Source organism: Passer domesticus, chromosome 5 (assembly GCF_036417665.1).
Source record: "Passer domesticus isolate bPasDom1 chromosome 5, bPasDom1.hap1, whole genome shotgun sequence".
Classification (NCBI taxonomy): Eukaryota; Metazoa; Chordata; class Aves; order Passeriformes; family Passeridae; genus Passer; species Passer domesticus.
In genome coordinates, this window is record NC_087478.1 from 69232941 (window position 1) to 69251366 (window position 18426).

Genomic DNA, 18426 nt, shown 5'->3' on the forward strand with positions numbered 1-18426 from the left:
ATCAAAGCTTTACCTCTTCTTTTGGTTCCATGGACAAGGAGGAAAAAGGCCCCAAGCTGTGAGCTGGGCTATGGTGGGGACACCCTCCTAGCACTAGCTCTCCACCCAGGGGACTGGCACTGCCTTACTTACCAGCAAATGGTCTCATGGAAAGAGCAAAAAAAGGCTCCTGAGGGGTGGGGGGTGCGCTGCAGAGGCACCTGGGCACCAGCATGGGCAGACTGCGCTGCCCAAGACACTGAGACAAGGCTACTGCAGGCCTTGATTACCCAAATACTTCCATGCCCTCTTTGAGGGGAGGAAGGTCTTCCCACACCACCAGGGAAGGCAATCCTGAAGTGAAAAAAAAGTGAAAGCAAACAAATAATTTATGTAATGGAATGCTGATTTGTTTTTTACCCCATTGAAGGGCAGAAAATCCCCTCTTATCACAATGTATTCTGTGGCAAAAGACATAAAGGAAAAATCCCTAACAGTGTCCACTTTTTCCACACAGCACCTGGATTTCACTCAAAAACTTTCTGGAGCAGAAGTGGTGCCACTAGAATCAAAGTACCTTTGTGGGAGTCCCAGGTACGGAAGAGGTGGGGGATGCTGGGAAGGTCAGGACACATTTCTTCCCCAAACAGCGGCTGTTGGTCTCGATGTCTTCATAAGGGTTTTCCTTTGAGGGTGGATCTGCAGCAAAAAGCCAAAAGCAAAAGATTCTAAGTGCAGAAAATCTCTGAGGTTTGCCATAAAAATCCTTTTAGGGATCTGCCAGTCTTCTTCCACCTCCCACATCAGACATAAAGACCTGTTCTCAAGCATTCCTGAAATTGCTTCATTCTCTCCATAGCCCTAGAAGTCCAGCTGCTTGCTGGACAGTGTCCAAACCCTGACACAGACAAATGCAGCCATAGAAACATATCATAGATACTACAGATGGAAAAGACCCTGTGAGCCCTCAAGTTCATTTTCCTGCGTCCAGAAGAGCTGTGATGTTCTCATGAACATTAGTTCATAACTACATTTCCTTCTTTCTAGTCCTCTGCTTGGAGTTGTTCAATGAAATTGTGAGCTGAAGCCTGGCATGAAGGTCTTCTCTCTGTTTAAGCCCCACATTTAGGGGCATGACATCTGGTCACCACTTACTTGGGGTTGAAGTGATGCCCTGCTCTTGGGGTGACTGCAGAAAGATTTAATCCACACTCTGAACATGAATATCTATCACACAATCCAGGATTTCAAACACGTCTACCAATGACGGAGACCTCAATCTCACATGCTGTACTTTAGAAAGGAGGAAGGATTAAGCCATTCAAAGTCAGGATGCTCCTCCCCTGGAGAAGGATGGGAGTGAGGGCATGTGGCACACAAGGCACACTCTGAAGCAGATGTAGGTTCCTTTCTTCCCAGTAATTCTGGAGATGAGGCACACAACTAATTTGAGTTTTAAACACCCAAAATCATATGTAATGAACTTCTTATATCCCACTCTTCAGCAGTACTAGGGAATATAAACCTAAGTGTGTTCACAAAGAGCACAACTCTGACAAAGCAGGTTGTGACATCTCCACCCAAGCATCTAAGAAACCACTGACAAAGGCCCAGCCCAAGCACCTGCACAGGCAAATGATATGTTATGAGCCTTTTCTCTGCTCTCATACCACGCCATATCCCAGTGGACAGCTGGGACCTGAAGCAACTGCCTTTCTCTTACTGGCACATAATGCTTGGCTGAGAGTGAAGCCTGGAAGCCAGGGGTGCTGCATGCCCCTGCAGCAGGATCAGTAATGGCTGTGGGATCTCTCTGACTCGTGCACTCCCACCTGCTGCCCATCTGGGGCAGGAGTGCAGCTCAACTCTTCAGACAAGGACAGAAACCCAAATCTTTCCCAGCACTGTCCTCTCCAGTAGCTGGTGACATCCAGCGCTCCAGCAGGGAATCCAAATTCACCATGGAGAAGGCAAGTGGGTGTGACACTAGGAAAGCAAGGCTGCACTAACACTTGGTCAGCAAACATTCTCCTGTCCCTGAAACTGGCTCTACTTTCTAATTTCAATGGCCTCTTTCAGTATTGAAAATGTACTTCAGCTGTCATGCAACTGGGAAGATTGGAGAAAAAAAGAACAAGCTTGGATCCTTCTGCTTGTCCCATCCTCAAACTGTTAAACAAGTCAAATTAGCTTCAGCCTAGAAGAAGGAACACAATTTCCCTCTTTTTTACAAATCAACACTGTCATCCATCGGCCAGCTTCCAGTATTCCAGATAAGCAATGGTGAACAGGGGAAAAGAGAGTGCATGAAGGAAATCTGTGTGACTTGCTAGGAATTGGAACCATTATCCCATCAGCAGCTGAACCCCCACTAAGTCACACATATGAGTGTGTGCTTGCACATGCTGATGGGCACGTGTGATTGTCTGTGGGCCAGCAGCAGTGTCCTGCAGCTGAAGTCTTGCTTCCCCCTCCACTGGTGAGGTTTTCACATGATTGTCTTATGGATTAAACTTGTCTGTGGTCTCGTGAAAAACAAAACTGCAGCTCTTTATTTTGAGTTATCCCTGTCCACCCCTCTTCCCAAGCTTCCATGGTAACACCACCAGGATGCAGGAACCAATTAAAGATCACGGACTCCAGGCAAAGCCTTAACATGCAGCAAGAAAACAAAAAACAAACATGCTCCATTAGCTGACAATTACCTATAACTTTGTTTTCTTCTAATCTTTGCAAGTAAAAGCTGGACGGGAGAGGAACTTCAGGCTGATATTTGAGTTCCCTGCACACTTGGGACATGGGGTTGTGCTTGTGTTTGAATAGATGGATTTGCCTTCACAGCCACTCTGTAATGCTATCCATGTTATTCCAGCTGACAAGGTGACCCTTACTCAGTGGTTTCTGAGACCTCCCATCATGCCCCAACACAAAAACCCCACAGCAGCTGCCTAGACACTCCCTGTTCCTTTGGCCCCCCAAGAGAAGAGAAGAAAAAAAGCAAACACAAGGCTCTTAGCTCCACAAATGAGGCCGACAGCTTAAAAAATGTCAGAAAGGATGGATTAGAATTGCCTTGTCTGCCATTAGCCCCAAAGGAACATGATTCCTTTCAGAGTCCTTTCTCATTAAGTATTATCAGATTTTATTCATACCAAAATAATAATGCCTGGCCTGCTCCTGAGAAAGTGCAGCTCCTCCTGTGCTGAACAACCACAGAGCACCTTTGTAGGATTACAGCAGCCTGGCAAGAGCTGATGCAGCTATTCCCTTCCTTATCTGCTGACCTCTGCAAAGAGATTTATACAGCACCAGCCTACAGCTACTAAAATTCATTAAGGCTTTTTCAAGGGGGACACTTCTATGTCCTGTCAAAGACCACATAAGTCACAATATTAAAAATCACTACATAAAAATGGAGAGGGTTAGAGGAAATAGTCTTTAAAATGGCATTGATCTGACACTGAAGTTAGAGAACTAAATAAAACTCAATTTCAAAGAGTGTGGGACCCAGTTTCTTAATTGCAATGGTACCTGAAGCCATACACAGTCCTATTCCTGAGCTGTGGAACTGACTTCAAGGCTATGCTTTCAGACTCTGCATTATCTCAGCAGTGACAAAATCACCACAATGGACAGATCTGAGCCGTGAGAACTAATCTACAGGACAAAAGGAAGGCAGAGAAGATACGCCAGCAGAAAATAAAAGCTGCTTTCCATATGCCTCAGGTTTATCTTTGAAGCTGATGAGCTTTGAAGTACCCCATCCATTTTTCTTATTATTTGCCAATAATATACGCAAAATGTGTCCTGGTTTACCTTTGGATAATAAACTCACTTTATTCAGCACCTCTGCTGGACACCTGCTGACCATGAGTCCCTGCTACTCAGGACTAGCAGCCAGCTCCCTCCCCCCAGCAGGGTTCCTACCCAGGATGTCTTCATAGACGTTCTCCTCAGATAAAGTGCGTGTGAGGGCCAGCTTGGTCTGCGCGTACCAATCCACCCGGCCGTGCTCGGATGACGACTGCAGCAAGTCTTCAAACTCATACGATTTCCTGCACGGGGAGAGGGGCAGAGAGGAGAGCGATGCAGTTAACCAGCATTTATAACCAAACTATAGCTAATTCCCTTCTCCAAAGTGCGACACAGCTGGCAAAATAAATCACTGAGAATGTTTCGCTGCCTCGTGCCATATAAAGCACGAAAAAGCAATACTGAGATTGGCTGTTTTTATCAGCCACACCAATAAAGGCATTTGGGGGTGCCATAGGTAATCTGGGTTGTTATGGCAATAGCACACTGTGAAGATGCAAGTGTGAAATGGCACATCCTGGAACACTGCACAGAACCTTAGGACATCAGAGGTCCCATTTACAGCAGAGATCCCACCCCCAAAAAGTGTAAGAGAGCCCCAAAATCAGCTCTCTGAGCAGCAGAGAAAAACTTGCTTGCAGAATGGTAGGATGGGTAAAACTGTGCCCTCCATGAGCAAACCTAGCAACTTTTGATTTCTTTTCTGCAACAGAGCCAGGAACTTTTAAGAGACAATTTATCCAGAGGGCACTAGAAAAGCTGTATATTTTACGTTCTCCACCCCAAAAATGTGTGACAATCATGTGGGAGGGGATAAAAGGCAAGCAAGCACTCCACAAGAATATATACACATCAGATTCACTGAGGTTTACTGTGGACAGTGAAAATGCTGCAGTAGAGACTAGAGATTATCATTCCAAACACTGTTCCAGACCAGCTGTGGTAATTTTGTAATTAAGTAGAGTTTCTCCTAAGAAAACCAAAACAAAACCCCAAATCCCTCAATTTTGGGTTTGAAGGTTAAGCCATGTAATATAGTGACCTTAAATCTGCCATGATTTATCCCTCCACAGTTACCCTGTGGAGTAGTGCTGGCCACTCATACATTCTCGGAGACACGACTGAGTGCTGATTATGCTGGAGATTCTGAGCAAAAAGGGAAGATTTGTCTCTCTCAGAGAAAGATGGGAAGGTGGGACTCCACCATGAAGACCAACAGCTCCATGAAACACAGCCCCAGTACCTGTGGTCAGCGTTGTTCTTGTGCTTCCCGCTCCAGAGCCTCCTGCTGACAGCTGATGGGGGAGGAGAGGAGGGCAGAGGAGGGGGAGGAATGGATGGCAGAGGGGGTAAGTTTCTTTTACTCCTAACTGCTGGCACCCAGTCCTCTTCCCCCTCATGTTTGAAAGTCCGCCGAGGCTTGGGCAGTGGGTTGATGAAGGGCTTCTTCTCTGGCACCCCCGGCTCTGTGTACACATTCTCCACCGTGCAGTGCTTAGGTTTCACATGAGAAGTTCTTATCTCTTCTAGAGTCCCAAAAATCGGCTCACTGATTTCAGAGTCCACTCCAAGAAGCCTTTTGTTGAGCTCAGCCCCGCATATGCCCTCATGGCCCTCAGGAGCAGTGTGCCCTTGTGCTGCCTTCTCCTGCAAGCACTGTGGGGAATAGTAAGTACCAGGCAACTGTGGCTGCAGCTCTGCTGAGCCATCTTTCAAAGCCTGCTCTAGCTTCTTGACCTGACTAAGCACTGAAAGATTCTCCTTCTGGACCTCCCACTTCCCACCTTTCACTTCCTTGCATTTTCCAGGGCTGAACTCCATTTCCTCATCCTTCTGTGCTTCCTCTTTTCGCTCTGCTGCTTGCCCTGTGCCTTTCTGAGCTCCTGCTTTCCGCTCATTCTCTCTGCCTGCCCCTTTGCATTCCAGTTCCCAGCTCATAAGTCTCTTGGTCTCTGTTTTCCGAGTCACCAGTGCTTCCCCACTCATCTTCTCAGTTACACAAGGCATCTTGTGCTCCTCTTTAACTCCTGCCTCCTCCTCCCTGTGAGGAGCAGACTGTGTTTCCTTTTTCCCTTCCCATTCTGAAATTTTGTCCTTGATACTGAAGGACTTATTCCTCAAGCCAATTTTTCCAGGTGACCGTGTATTCTGCGTGCCTCCTATCTGTCTCCTGATGATTTTACTGTTTTCTTTGACATTCAGATCCACAGATGGGTCACTGATGATCATTTTAGGACTAAGCATGTTCTGCTGAAAGCAGTCGAGCCTTGGATCCAGCATCAAGTTCTCCAAGGCTCCCAGTGGGTTCTTCACCACAGATGAAACTGGTTCAGCTTCAGGTGTTGAACCCAGGGCAACGGAGGAATCTTCAGAACATTTCTCACTCAAAAATCCACACAGAGGTTTTTCTAATTCCGTCACAGCTGCTGTATTGTTTTTATCTGCAAGCTTGATCCTGCATATCAAAGGCAAAAATGAAAGATATATTCACTGCCATTGCTCATCCTTGGTTTAGTTCATCAGCTCCTCAAGCTTTACCCATAAAGGTGATGGCAGAGGATGCTCAAACCAAGCACTTGATATGGGCTTAAAGGGAAGGATGCTCAGGGAAAGGCCCTTCTAGCCAGAACATACTGCCCTTCTCTCATTAAAATGAAGATGAGGTTGGAAATGGAGCCTTTCTCTATGGAAGAAGTAAGCTGCAGGTTAGAGAGGTATTTTTTGGTACTTCAGACATGCTGATACCAATGAGAGCTTCATCAATGTGCATGAATGTGTGTGTGTACAGAAGTGCAGCAGAGCTTTGGACATCATCAGGCATTAAGAAAAAGAACGCAAAATGAACCACCTGCAAACAACAGCAAAATTACTGCTGTTACACAGAGGAGAAAGCATATGGTACAGCTGACATTCCTGCAGTGCCTGCTCAGAGGATCTCTCTCAGTCCATCATAATATTCCCCAAATGCATATTGATGCCCAAAGACTGCACTTTTATTATTCCATTCTATGGGCTCTACTGTCCCAGTCCACACATGCACTTAGCTCCCCCCAGGCACTCAGGCACACTCCCACAGCACCCAGCAACCAGATTCAACATTCTCAGATTAAACATCTTCACTGTTTGGGTCCAAAGTGCAACAAAAATTCCAAATACACTTAGTCTAGAGATTTACAAGTATGTGATTCCACAGTATCAATATTTTGTCAATATCCTGCTGAACAGGCAGTTATTCCAACACAAAGTGTTTCTGAACTGAAGCACTTTGCTACATCTTTGAGGTTTGCCTGGGCTTGGGAAAGAGCACCAAGACAACAAAAGGTAATTACTGGGATGCAAACCCATAAAAATAGTCCCATTTAATCACAATCCCTACATTAAGATTCAACTTGGGAAATCGCCCCATTAACTTAAATGTGTCAATTGTGCCTCTTCCAGAACTTAGCAGTCTTGTAAGAGCATCCCTGGGGATACCCTGTGTGCTGTGAGGCCTGGAGCTTTGTCCTGCAGCTAAGCAGTGCTGGCAGCCACTGCAGATTTGGTTGTGGTGCAAACTGAGTCTGGGACAGGTTTCTGAGAGGAACCAGATCTGGGCCACACCTGCTCTTCCTCAGCCTCACAGATACTTAACTCCTGGCTGGGCAGTGACACTGCTTTGGTTAAGAGCTGCTGCTGTGAACACGACCAGCTTTCCCCAGTCGGGCATCACAGTGCCGTGGTGGCTGGACCTCAGAGCAGAAGCCACCCTGCAATGGGTGGGGACAGTGGGGCTCCTCTGAGGAGTCTCCAGGCTTAAAGAAGTCTTTAAGCAGGGCAGGGCAAACATTGACAGAGATATCATCAGCACAAGTGGTCTTGCTTTGGGGCAGACCTTTTCCAGCACTGCGAGTCGGGAATCTTAGAAGTCTGACTGGGTGATTTAACACATAGAATCACAAGATGGGACCTATGGGGTGTGTTTCAATGTGGGAGGAGAGAGGGACACTGCCCAGCAGAGAGAAGGTTTCCTTCCTTTGGTTTTCTTTGTGTTGGGGATAATAAAGACAAGCAAAGCCACTGGCACTGGAACATGGAAAGCTCTCACCTCTCACCAGACTTGCAGACAGCACCCCCAAACTTGCTGCTCACATCGGCCGCCTTGCTTGCTGTCATCATGTCAGCACACAGCAGGGCAGCAGGTCACCTGCAGACAGACACAAGGAAGAAGCATTGCTCTCTGCTCAGCATCCTTCTCTTTTCCTTCTACACACACACACATACACACGTTTCTCCTTGAAATCCAGGAGAGGAGCTGAAGCAAGACATGACAGCTGTCTGAGGACAGCCCAGGCTTCCTCCCCTGCAAAACAGGAACAGGGGTGACAGCAACACCCCTCAGAAGCCCAGTGAGGAGTTGACAGTTTTTGAGGACAAAAATTGTCTTTGGCTCAGCATCAATTGCTGCACCTTGAATTAAATATGGAGAACATTTCAAGAAGGATTTTACTGCTGTCAAAATCTCATCAGATTTAGATTTTTTTCCCCTTGCAGAAGACTGAACCAAAAACAATTTTATAACAACCCGTGTTAAGGCCACAAGCCTGAAGTCCCTGCTGAACATACAACACTGTTACAACATTTGAAGCTTGGGATAAACAACTTAGCCTGAAGAAAAACTTGGGAAAACATTTTAGCCTGAAGAGACACTGCACTGCAGTCTTTTCTCTGGTGGGCCATGTTAGCCTGCTACTGATCTCATTTCAGAGGACAACTCCGTGTGGGGATAAGATAAATCATTCACAAAAATGAGTCATTCTGTTTGCCTCATGATTTCTAGCACTCTTGGAATGACTGTCCCTCTCTTTGAGTGCCACTGCTACCCAGTCAATGCAACAGACTCCATCTCCATTTTATTGTGCTGCAATGCTCTTTTTGATAAATAGAAAATGGAAGAATTACTCTGTTACTCTGCAGCATCATCTCTGCTCAATCATCAGGGTGGTCTGCCTGCTCTAAAGCATTGCAATGACAACAGGCTCACCATCTTGTAGGCAATACTTGGAAAAGTCTCTCAGATATCTTCACCAGTTGCTCTGCCAGAGGCTGCCCTGCCATGCCTGGCATTTGACAAGATCAAATGCCTCTTGTCATTAAAAAAACATATAGCCCACCACACCAGAAAGAGGAAAGAATAAAAGGATCTCTTGTTTCCACTGTTTAAGTTTTTGGGCAGAGAAAGGAAAAAGTGAGGTGGGGGAGGGGGGTGGCAGGGAAATCAGTTTTGTTTGTTCACAGTTTTCTCTCCCTCCTTTTATTCCATACTGGCAATGTTCCTGAGGCGAGGAGTGAACTCTGGGTCAACTCAATGTGTACACACTCGGGGCAGCTCATTGCTAACCATTTAACAGACTCTCTCTTCCAGACAATAAACCCCCTTGGCTTCTCTCCCTCATTAGTAACTGGAACAAGCACCCACTTCACTTCTAGACACAGAGCAGCCTTGCAATACTGTCAAGAAAATTTACCAGCCCAAGGACCAAAATCTATTCATCCATCCGTTAACTGTTATGGATTGAAAATAATGAAAAACTAACCACGCTTGTGGCCTTGGCCAAAGAATGACTCACCCAGGCAGCCAAAGCAGATTCCTGCAAAACTACAACAGAGTCTGCTCTGCACTTGGTTTACAACATCCCTAGAGCAGGAACAGTCTCTTCACTCAGCACTCACTTGGTGCCTTGCAGCTCCTCATCACTGCCTTTAGCAGTGAGAAATACATTTTTTGTGTCCACACAGACAATCCCCATGGCTCTGCTGAAACATTGCATGTTCACTGGGGATGCACTCCTCTGTCTTCATGAGATCACCCAGTTTCCCCGTCAGGAAACTCCATCTCCCAGCCTTTTCCAACAGGCTGCAAGCAAACCCTGTTTGAAAACGCACATCTGGGTACCACAGATGTGTGCTGGTGCTCGGCACAGTCAGCTCCCTGGCAGGCCTCCTGTGGGACAGGCCAAAAGCAGATGATACAGACTAAGAGGTGCACTTGTTTCTTCCTCTGTGGTGGATGGCACAGACTCCACAGCCCTGATTTGCAGAAGTGAGCCACAAAGCAGCTGCAGAGTGCTGCAAGAGTCTCCCGGGAAAGGAGCACCACTGTGAGCAGCAGATGAGCATGACTTGGAACCAAGGGCAGAGGGACGCCTGTCCCTTCCAGACACAAGTGTGGCTAGAGTAACCAAAGCAACACACTCACACTAGGCAGATGAAAGGGTGATCAAGGAGCTCCCAAAGCTGTGACAACAGCCAGGTACCTACTGACACCCCCAGTGACAACACACACTGCTTAGGGAGTGAAGTCATCCCTAAGAGATACATGGGCAGCTGTGCCTTCTCTCTGAGCAGCAGGGCACACATGGTGCTCTCAGCATCACCCAGAGGATCACTGCAGCACGTTAGCTGGTTCTGCTCAAAAGAGTAAATATTTATCCAAACATGTCAGAAGACAATGAGGGGAAAAAGAGGCACCTCTGGAATAAAACAGCAGAAAATAATAAGGTACCTCTCAATAAGTCCAACAATCAAATAATTTCCTGGGGCCAAGCACAATCCCAGATGAGCTTCAGAGGTGATATGATCATCTGATCCAAGAAGATCACTAGAAATAACTCTCAGGCCTGACCCACAGGCATTGCCAACACCCGAGCAGAGGAATTGTGATGGCAATGATGGAAAATTGCCTCCAGCAGACAGAGAATATCTACTTTTGTTTTCCAAGTTTTGGCTCCACAAGACACCCAGAGCTAACACAACAGCTCATTGTGAAGGGCAAAGGGAACTCTTGCCCCTCCTGACTGCCCACATCTCTCCTACAATCAACTACACGCTGCCCTATGTGTTGGCTCAGGCCCTCTGGAGCATCTCTGTGACCTGCTAGAGCTCACTGAGAGTTTCTGACAAAGCAGCACATGGAAGGGGCCCAACACAAACCCAATATGCTACAAGGGAGGTAATGAGGTTGTGTGCACAGGAGAGCAGAGGGGAGAGAGCACAAAAGAGCATGCATAAGGCTGGGGAAGGGAGACCTGCCAGAGGCTGAGAAGTGTTATCTGAAATCTTTGCTTTCCTGCCTCAGGAGCAACGTGACCAGGGCCCTACAAACTGCCTAGAAGAAACAAGCAGGGCTGAGTTCCATTAGCAGGAGACCCAAGAAGGACATACACACACCCATCAAGCTGGTACTTCTTGACAGATTGCTGCTTTCTCTAAAAACCACACAAGAACTTTCTACCAGCAATGGCAGGCACAGCACTGCAGAACCAGAGCCTGAGGCCACTGCATCTGGCATGTCCATCCTGGAGCAGGACATCAAGGCCATGAAAGGGGAGAGAAGATACTGAGCTCCGTTTGGAGAACCTTGTCACTGCAATTTATTCCCTGCCATTGTTTGGGGGAACAAAGCAGTCATCTGATAGTGTTTCAAAATTAAACTGGGAAAGGAAGGACAGGGGAGGAGGCAGGAGGAAAGAGGGAGGGGAGGGAGCTCTCAAACCTGTTGGCTGGGCCCTGGGAAGGATATGAAGTCTCCCAGCAGATACCTCTCGGCGTATCTCCCACATGCACCCGGCCTCACAATTCCCAGGGCCATGTGATAGGGGCTTCCTGCTACCAAGTGAAGGGAGACCTACCCCGACCTCTCTCTTCCAAACACAGTTCCTGCCTGCTTTGTGTTCGCACAGAGGCGTTTGTTTACTGATCTATCATTGGCATGCAGGAAACAGCCTTGACATGAGCTGTAATCATCTGTCTCCAGCAATAGCTGTTTGGCTTTCTTCTAATTTAAGTTTTCCTCCCGCCCCCCTTCCCCAGTGCCCTCTTCCCCACTTCCGATGCAAACGCTTTTGGAGTACACACATCTGGTTCAGGGCACGGGATACTATGCGATGTTTCCAGAGCAACCAGTGAATAAAAAAGAGGCACACTCCCACCCTCAAAGGGCAGAGAAGGCTTCCAGAGGAACACTTCCAGGGAGAGGAAGACACCAGCTTTGCCCACTGCACCTGGTGCAGCCACCAGACGACGACAAAAGCCGGGGGAGCACAAAGGCACTGCAGTCCCTACTACTGGAAATGCACACAGCCAGCACACAGGTCACACACGGCGAGCCTTGTCTCTGAGAAGGTCAGGCAGTGACAGCAGCAAACCTCCCAGGCCTCCCTTCTTTGCAGTTTTGTTCATGGGGAATAAACCAAGGATAGCTCCAAGGTGGTTTTGGGTATTACCCCTGCTGCATGCTGGAGGCCATATCTCATGGTTTTCTTTGCTCTGTTTACTCTGCTCCTCCCAAAAATTTCAGCCATGTCCATGTATGCTGCTGATGCATATGAACAGCACATATGCTGGTACATATGAACAGCTAGGCTCCACAGCAACAAGAACAACCTGCAGCTGGTCCAACTCTCCTCCATGAAGAAAAAAAGACATGTGTTTCTCCTTGGTGCTCACAACTTGAGTCGTTTTGAGCAGCCAAAGCCTACAAGTCACATCTTCCTGCTCCAGTGCTTTACACAACAAAGGGTGCAGCACAAAGACAGCAACAAGGAGGCAACAATATATAACATATATACACATATAAAGAACAGGAAGGATGCCAAGAAGACAAAACACTAACAGGAAAAACATGAGTAAGGGGAAACCAACAGTTAAAGCCTTCAAGGCTCCCTCCCCCAGCCCTTGCTCTGTTTGGAGCCTGTTTTCCTCTGGGGGAAGAAGCAGGCATGAGGATGCGTGCCTGTGCTCACACACACAGCCACAGCACAGGCCCAGCCATGCACAGCCCCAGCACCAGGCAGTGTGCACATCCCCAGCATGAACACGCTGCCTTCCTGAGGCCACTGGCAGAGTGTAACCTCAGGGAGCAAGCCCCTGCTCAGCAGGGAGGACACGAGCCAAGCAGGGATGCAGCCAGAGCTGAGACGGGCACCAGGACCCAGGAGAGGTGAAACAAGATGCCTACAGTAGAGGAATCCCTGACTGGAGGTGCCCAACACCAACCCAGCAGCAAGGCATGGTTTTCCTCAAACTTGAGCTCCACAACACGTGCCAATGAGCCTTCCCTAGCTGGCAGCTCGAACTGCTTCTCCTCAGACAACTTACACAAAGTCCACTTCTTTCCTCTCCTGGTCAGTCCTGCAGATGGACCACCTCCACAGCAGCAGGGCTTCTTACAAAGGATCAATCAGCTCACTCATGAAGAAAAACCTTTTTTACCAAGAGGTTGACCAAGACTAGAGAGATGGTGGAGGCCCTGCCCTTGGAGATACCCAGTACCCAACTGGACAATGTCCCAAACAAGCTGCTCTACATGACCACACTCATAGCATGGGGCTGTACTTGCCACCTCCAGAGGTGCCTTCCCACCTCAGCTACTCTGCCATCCGGTGCTGGGCACAGTCAGCTTAGGGCAAGGTGACCTCTTTGCAGACACTGATTGTCCTGGCTGCATGAATCTCGTGAAGACTGAGGACACCAACAGCAGAATTGCTCAGTTTGTCACACTCGTAATGAGATCCTAATTGTAGATAATTCTAGATAATCAGGGCCAAGTCACTTGTTAAAGAGAAAAAAGCAGGATAAACTTACGCAAAATATATTGATAAAGGACCAATGACTGGGAAGTGACATGCTTCTACAGTATCTTTTAGAGCCAGATCCCACACAGCCTCCTATTCCCCTCACCCCTCTTCATCCTAACTTTTCCCTTTGATCTATCATATCTTACACCACAGGGCTTACAAGGGGGTCAGGAGAATCCCATGTGTCAAAACAAACTGTATTTTCAAAAACCCCCAATGAAACTGACGTACCACAACCTCTGCCTTTGTGCAACACCCCACGTCAGGGGAACAAGGCTGCAATGCCAGGAATGCAGGAACTGGCCGTGTCCAGCAAAGCTGTGCTGGGTGTTAGGACATGTCTTTAATTTTATGATATAATTTGGTCTCGTGACCTTCTCCCTCTCTAAGCACACAGAACAAACTCTGCCTGCTTATATGCCTTTAACCTGACTGAAAGGATTACCATGGTTCAGGGGCCTGCCCTGCTCCTCCCCTGGCTGCCAGCAAGGTGGTCCCATCCCTGCCCTTGGTAAAAGACATGCCTCATCACATCTGATGGTTGCCACTGACTAAGGATGTGCCTACTTTTTTCCTCCCTTCTTGCTTTTGCTTTGTATAAGCTCCCATGCTTGTAAAGCCCTCTCAAGCTAGGATGGGCTCACAAGCTGCGTGGTTCAATGCCCTAAACCAGCAAAGAAATAAAAGGGGGGAAGCACAAAGTTTTCTGCTCAGATAGCAACATCAGTCACCTGTCTGGGAAAACCTAATGAGCACTAAAACACATGGAAGGAATCATAGAATGATTTGAGCTGGAAGGGGCCTTGAAAATCATTGAATTCCAATCCCCCTTGCCAGGGCTGGCAACAAGACTCTGCTTGTAAAGAAGTTAACCCTCAGCAATGAGAAGAGGGAGCCAGCAGGACCTGCTGTGAGCAGTATCAGGGGGTTACCCCAGGTCTCAACTTCATCCTGAGACTATCCTTATTCTGCAGTAAAGCAGATGGACCCTTGAGAAACTACTCTCACCTCTTATCCATCATTCCCTCCACCAAACATTTGCTGAAAGTTGTAGGTCAAACTCCACAGGGATATCCCCAGCACCCACCTGCCTGACACTGGGAGCTGGAAGGACAGGACATCTGGTAACAAGGTAGCTCTAAAAACCTCTGCTGACCATGTGCCAGCCGAAACTTTCTTCCCACAGAGCCCTGGAAAAGTTAGGGTAGAGATCACTCAGGAATGGGAAAGGACAAATTCCTGATCCAAACAGCACTTCTGTTTCAAAGCAGAAGATAAGTTTTCACAAAAGAAAAGCCTGAGTTTCTTTTCAAACACAGGGGAAGCAGCAACAATTTTCTCCCCAGGCTCCACACTAAAACAGCTGAACCATTTTGGCTGAAGCCTTTCAAAAGTAATTCAGCCAGAGGCAATGCTCAGCATGGAAAAGTGCAGACTGAAACAAAAATAAAATCTTGACCTGAAGACAGTAATCAAAAACAGGGTCTCACAATATGAATTGTCTTCTGTTAAAGGTGGGGCTCGTTGCACCCACTATTATTAAGCTTGTCCCACATTTCCCATTGTTTTATTTTCTCTTTGTTCCTCCTTCTAAACACACAACAAACAGAAAAAAAAAAACCAACTCAGAGGGTATTCAACATTTCTTCAGTTTCCTTCAAGCAGACACACCCTCAGCTGAAAAACACAGCATTTTCAGGGTTAGTGGTGGGATGTTTCATGACCTTGTCAAAAAACCCAGAAACACTCTTTTTCTAACTCACTGCCCCAGTCACAGATTTAGTGCTGCATGCATAGAAGATAAACACTGCTTTTCATCCTGGTGGCAAGGATGGTTTGTATGACTGCTTAGAGACATGATGAGTCTTAACTCCTGCAGGTAGGTTAACAAATAGTAAGAAAAAATTCGCATGGAAAGGAAGAGAATGATTCAGTATTTTCCAATCTGGCAGCTAAAACGACTGCAATGCTTAATGGAATTATGTGTTTCAGGCTATGCTTTCTACAAGGAAGTAATGAAGAAAAGATTGAAAATAACCTGTAATTCCAGATGAGGAGACCAAGACCCTGGGAAGTGAGGACACCCCTTCTGGGACAGTTCCTGGCATTACTAGATCATCTCCCTGTGTTTAAGGTCTCATGTGAGCATTTGTGTGTACACAGTGGGGTTACTCATCCCCTTTGAAGAGGTGATAATATTTGCTTTTGCTTTGCAGACTAATAAATGAAAATTCAGTTACTTGAAGTCAAGGCTGAAGAAGACACTGGTGGTGTGTCCTTGCCTGCAGATTACATCAGTGGAGATGGTGATCAATACCTGGTATGATTGGCTTTGGAAGTACTCACAGAGATGACGACTGTGGTCAGTACAGAATAAAACAAAAGAAATATGGACCAGATTCACACAAGCACACATCTGACAGCAGCACACAGACAGACAGGATTAAATCAGATGCAGCGGAACTGGCTTCAGGTCCCAACAAAGTCAAAAAGAAACTGGCAAATACTCATTTCTACCAGTGCAGCTAATTATTGTAGGTGCTTTTTCCTCCTTTAATTGGAGTGCTGTGTTACAAACATACCAGTCCTGCTACACAAGTAAATCACTTCCAGTGTAAAAGAACTGGAAAGAATTCAGGGTTAGTATGCTTATAAGAAACCCAAACATTTGACAGCATAGGAAACAACCTGTCACTAAAAAATAGTGTTCAGCTCATGAACCACACTGGAATTAATTTTTGATGTGGTGAGATAATCTCTGCTATTCTAACATAAATGGGACCCAAAGAGGTCCCTTCGAGGAGAAGCTCTGCAAAGTGTTTCCTGGCAGGAAGACAAATTGTCTCACACTCAGAAAGGAAATGAGAGCATTAAAAAGAAGAACCTCAACTTCTTCCAAAATAAGTTATCATCAGGGAGACAAATGGAGCCTCAGCAAATCTCTCCTTCGGTGGCCTTCACCCTGCAGGATGCTGACTCGTCCCTCCTGATGTGGATTTAGCACACAGCTTCCTGAAGTGTCCATCACCACAGCTTTGGGGCACCATCTGCATGCTCCATGAGACCTTCCTGTACCCACCCCAAGTCCATGACCTCCCACTACAGTCTGTCTCCATCAAGCATCACCTTCTGAGCTCAAGCAAAGAGTCACCCACAGATTGCTTTGGGTTCAGGAGATCCCGCTTCCCTCTGTCTCCTACAAGCTCCTCTTTGCTCCTACCCTCACTCTCCCACCTATCTTGGCCATCACAAAGGCAGAACCTGTTTATGGCAGACCTTATTCTTTATGGAAACCTTCCAGCCACAGCACAGCACATCATCCCCTCGCCCAGCCTTCCTGAGCAGAGAGCAGGGCCAGGCAGCACGTGAGCTGCCCAAGATTTGGCCATCACAAGGAGGAAGCTCACACAGCTCCAAGGAGGAATAAACCTCTGCAAAGAGGGCCTGCATTTATTTATTTTTCCAGAAAGAAAGCCGCTCTCGGGGGGTGTGTGCGTGCGTGTGTGCGTGTGTTTGTGTTGGGACAATGGGAAAAAGGACAGTGGAGCGGAGCTGCCAGGAAACAGTCGGCCATCTGCCCGTGCAGAGAGCAGTTTTCCCTTTCCTTTTGTCCTGAGAGGAATGGAGCTGAGAGCCGCCATCCGCCCGTGCTGGGAGGAAATCTGAGCGACTTTGCCTTGCCACGGAGAGGAAGCGTGGGGGAGGGAGCCGGCCGGTCCCTGTGGTTAGGCGGTCATTGCACTCACGGCCAATAAAAGCGGGAGAAAAGCCCTAGCAAAACCCCAAATCCCAGGGAAAAGTCGCTCTTCCTCCTCCACCCTTTCACGTGCGGTTTGATACCTTCTCCCCGGCAGGGGATCCCGGGCACAGGAGGGGGCTCGGGGGCGGTGGAAACCAGCACAAGGGTTTCCCAGTACGGGCAGCCCGGACAAGAAAGCGGCACAGAGAGAAAATCAACCCAGGTCACTGTGTTGCTTGTCCACCCACACTCTCTCCGTAACCAGGAATTTGGCAACCTGAGCACAAAACAATGCCAGGAACGACCCTTTGCTCTTCCAAGGTTCCCCAGCCCCAGCAGAAGCCCAGCAAAGGGCAGAGCACAAGGAGGAGCGTGCTGCAGGTCCACACATTCTGCCCCAGGGGCTCCAGTACAGCTTCTGATCGTAAAACTTTGTAAGAGGGGGCAAAACCTGATCTCCTGGTACTGACAGGCAAAAATGCTGGTAAAACATCATGATGACTTGGTGGCACATTCTTCTGCCACTTTCTGTGGTACAAAAGCCCCAGGAAAGAAAGAAATAAAATAGAGAAGGGCAAAATTTTCATAAGTGATGACATGACTTTGAAGTTTAAGACCCATTTTCACAACCGAGGATCAGATTTTTTTTTTAACAAACATTTCTACTAGACTTGCACTTACACTTGCAATTCCATCTCCTTATTTTAACTCCCAAATAAGTCCCACCTTTGACTGAATCAGCTCCACATTGTGTTCATGTGGCTCTCAGGGACATGGTGTGGTGGCCGACTTGGCAGCTTTAGGTTAATGGTTGGATTCCATGATCTTGGAGGTCTCTGCCAATCTAAATGATTCTGTGACTGTAGAAGTAGCTAACATGTTCAAAGAACTGTAAACACACATTCCTTTTTTGCTGACTGCAATAGGAGACAGGTCTAGGTATGGCTGGGAAAATCAAGAGCACATTTTCCTGCACCTTTGTGCACCTACACAAACTCTGCTGCTCATCACGTGCCAGGTCCAGCTCCACAGAGCTGGCAGAGCTTGCTAATGTGGGAGATGTCTCAGATAACAGATCACAGCCCTGGAAAGGGAACTTGCAGAAGAAATAATTACGCTCCATATGTCTAAAGAGCTTTTTCACATCTGGCAGCTTGGAGGACAGACTGACACAGTGATGCTGTAAACCTAAGCATGTTCAGGTCAGATCTGAACTGACACCTGTGTCCCATCCCTTTCAGAGACATGACACAGGTTTCCACATTCTGTTGTGACCTTTTT

General features: G+C 47.3%; 1 protein-coding gene across 4 annotated transcripts in view; it reads right to left on the minus strand.

Annotated features, from left to right (window-relative positions):
* DENND2A (DENN domain containing 2A) overlaps nucleotides 1–18426 on the minus strand; it is a 58202-nt gene that overhangs the window by 26672 nt on the left and 13104 nt on the right. For 3 of the 4 annotated variants that reach the window (XM_064420845.1, XM_064420842.1, XM_064420843.1), the window contains exons 2-5: nucleotides 7877–7975; nucleotides 5036–6247; nucleotides 3907–4034; nucleotides 557–678 (exon numbers count right to left, since the gene is read on the minus strand). In XM_064420845.1, coding sequence (XP_064276915.1) covers nucleotides 557–678; nucleotides 3907–4034; nucleotides 5036–6247; nucleotides 7877–7947 — 1533 coding nt within the window. In that variant the 5' untranslated portion in view covers nucleotides 7948–7975. Of the gene's footprint in view, nucleotides 1–556; nucleotides 679–3906; nucleotides 4035–5035; nucleotides 6248–7876; nucleotides 7976–11323; nucleotides 11344–18426 lie in introns of those variants that run through there. The other variant, XM_064420844.1, reaches the window with a different exon arrangement.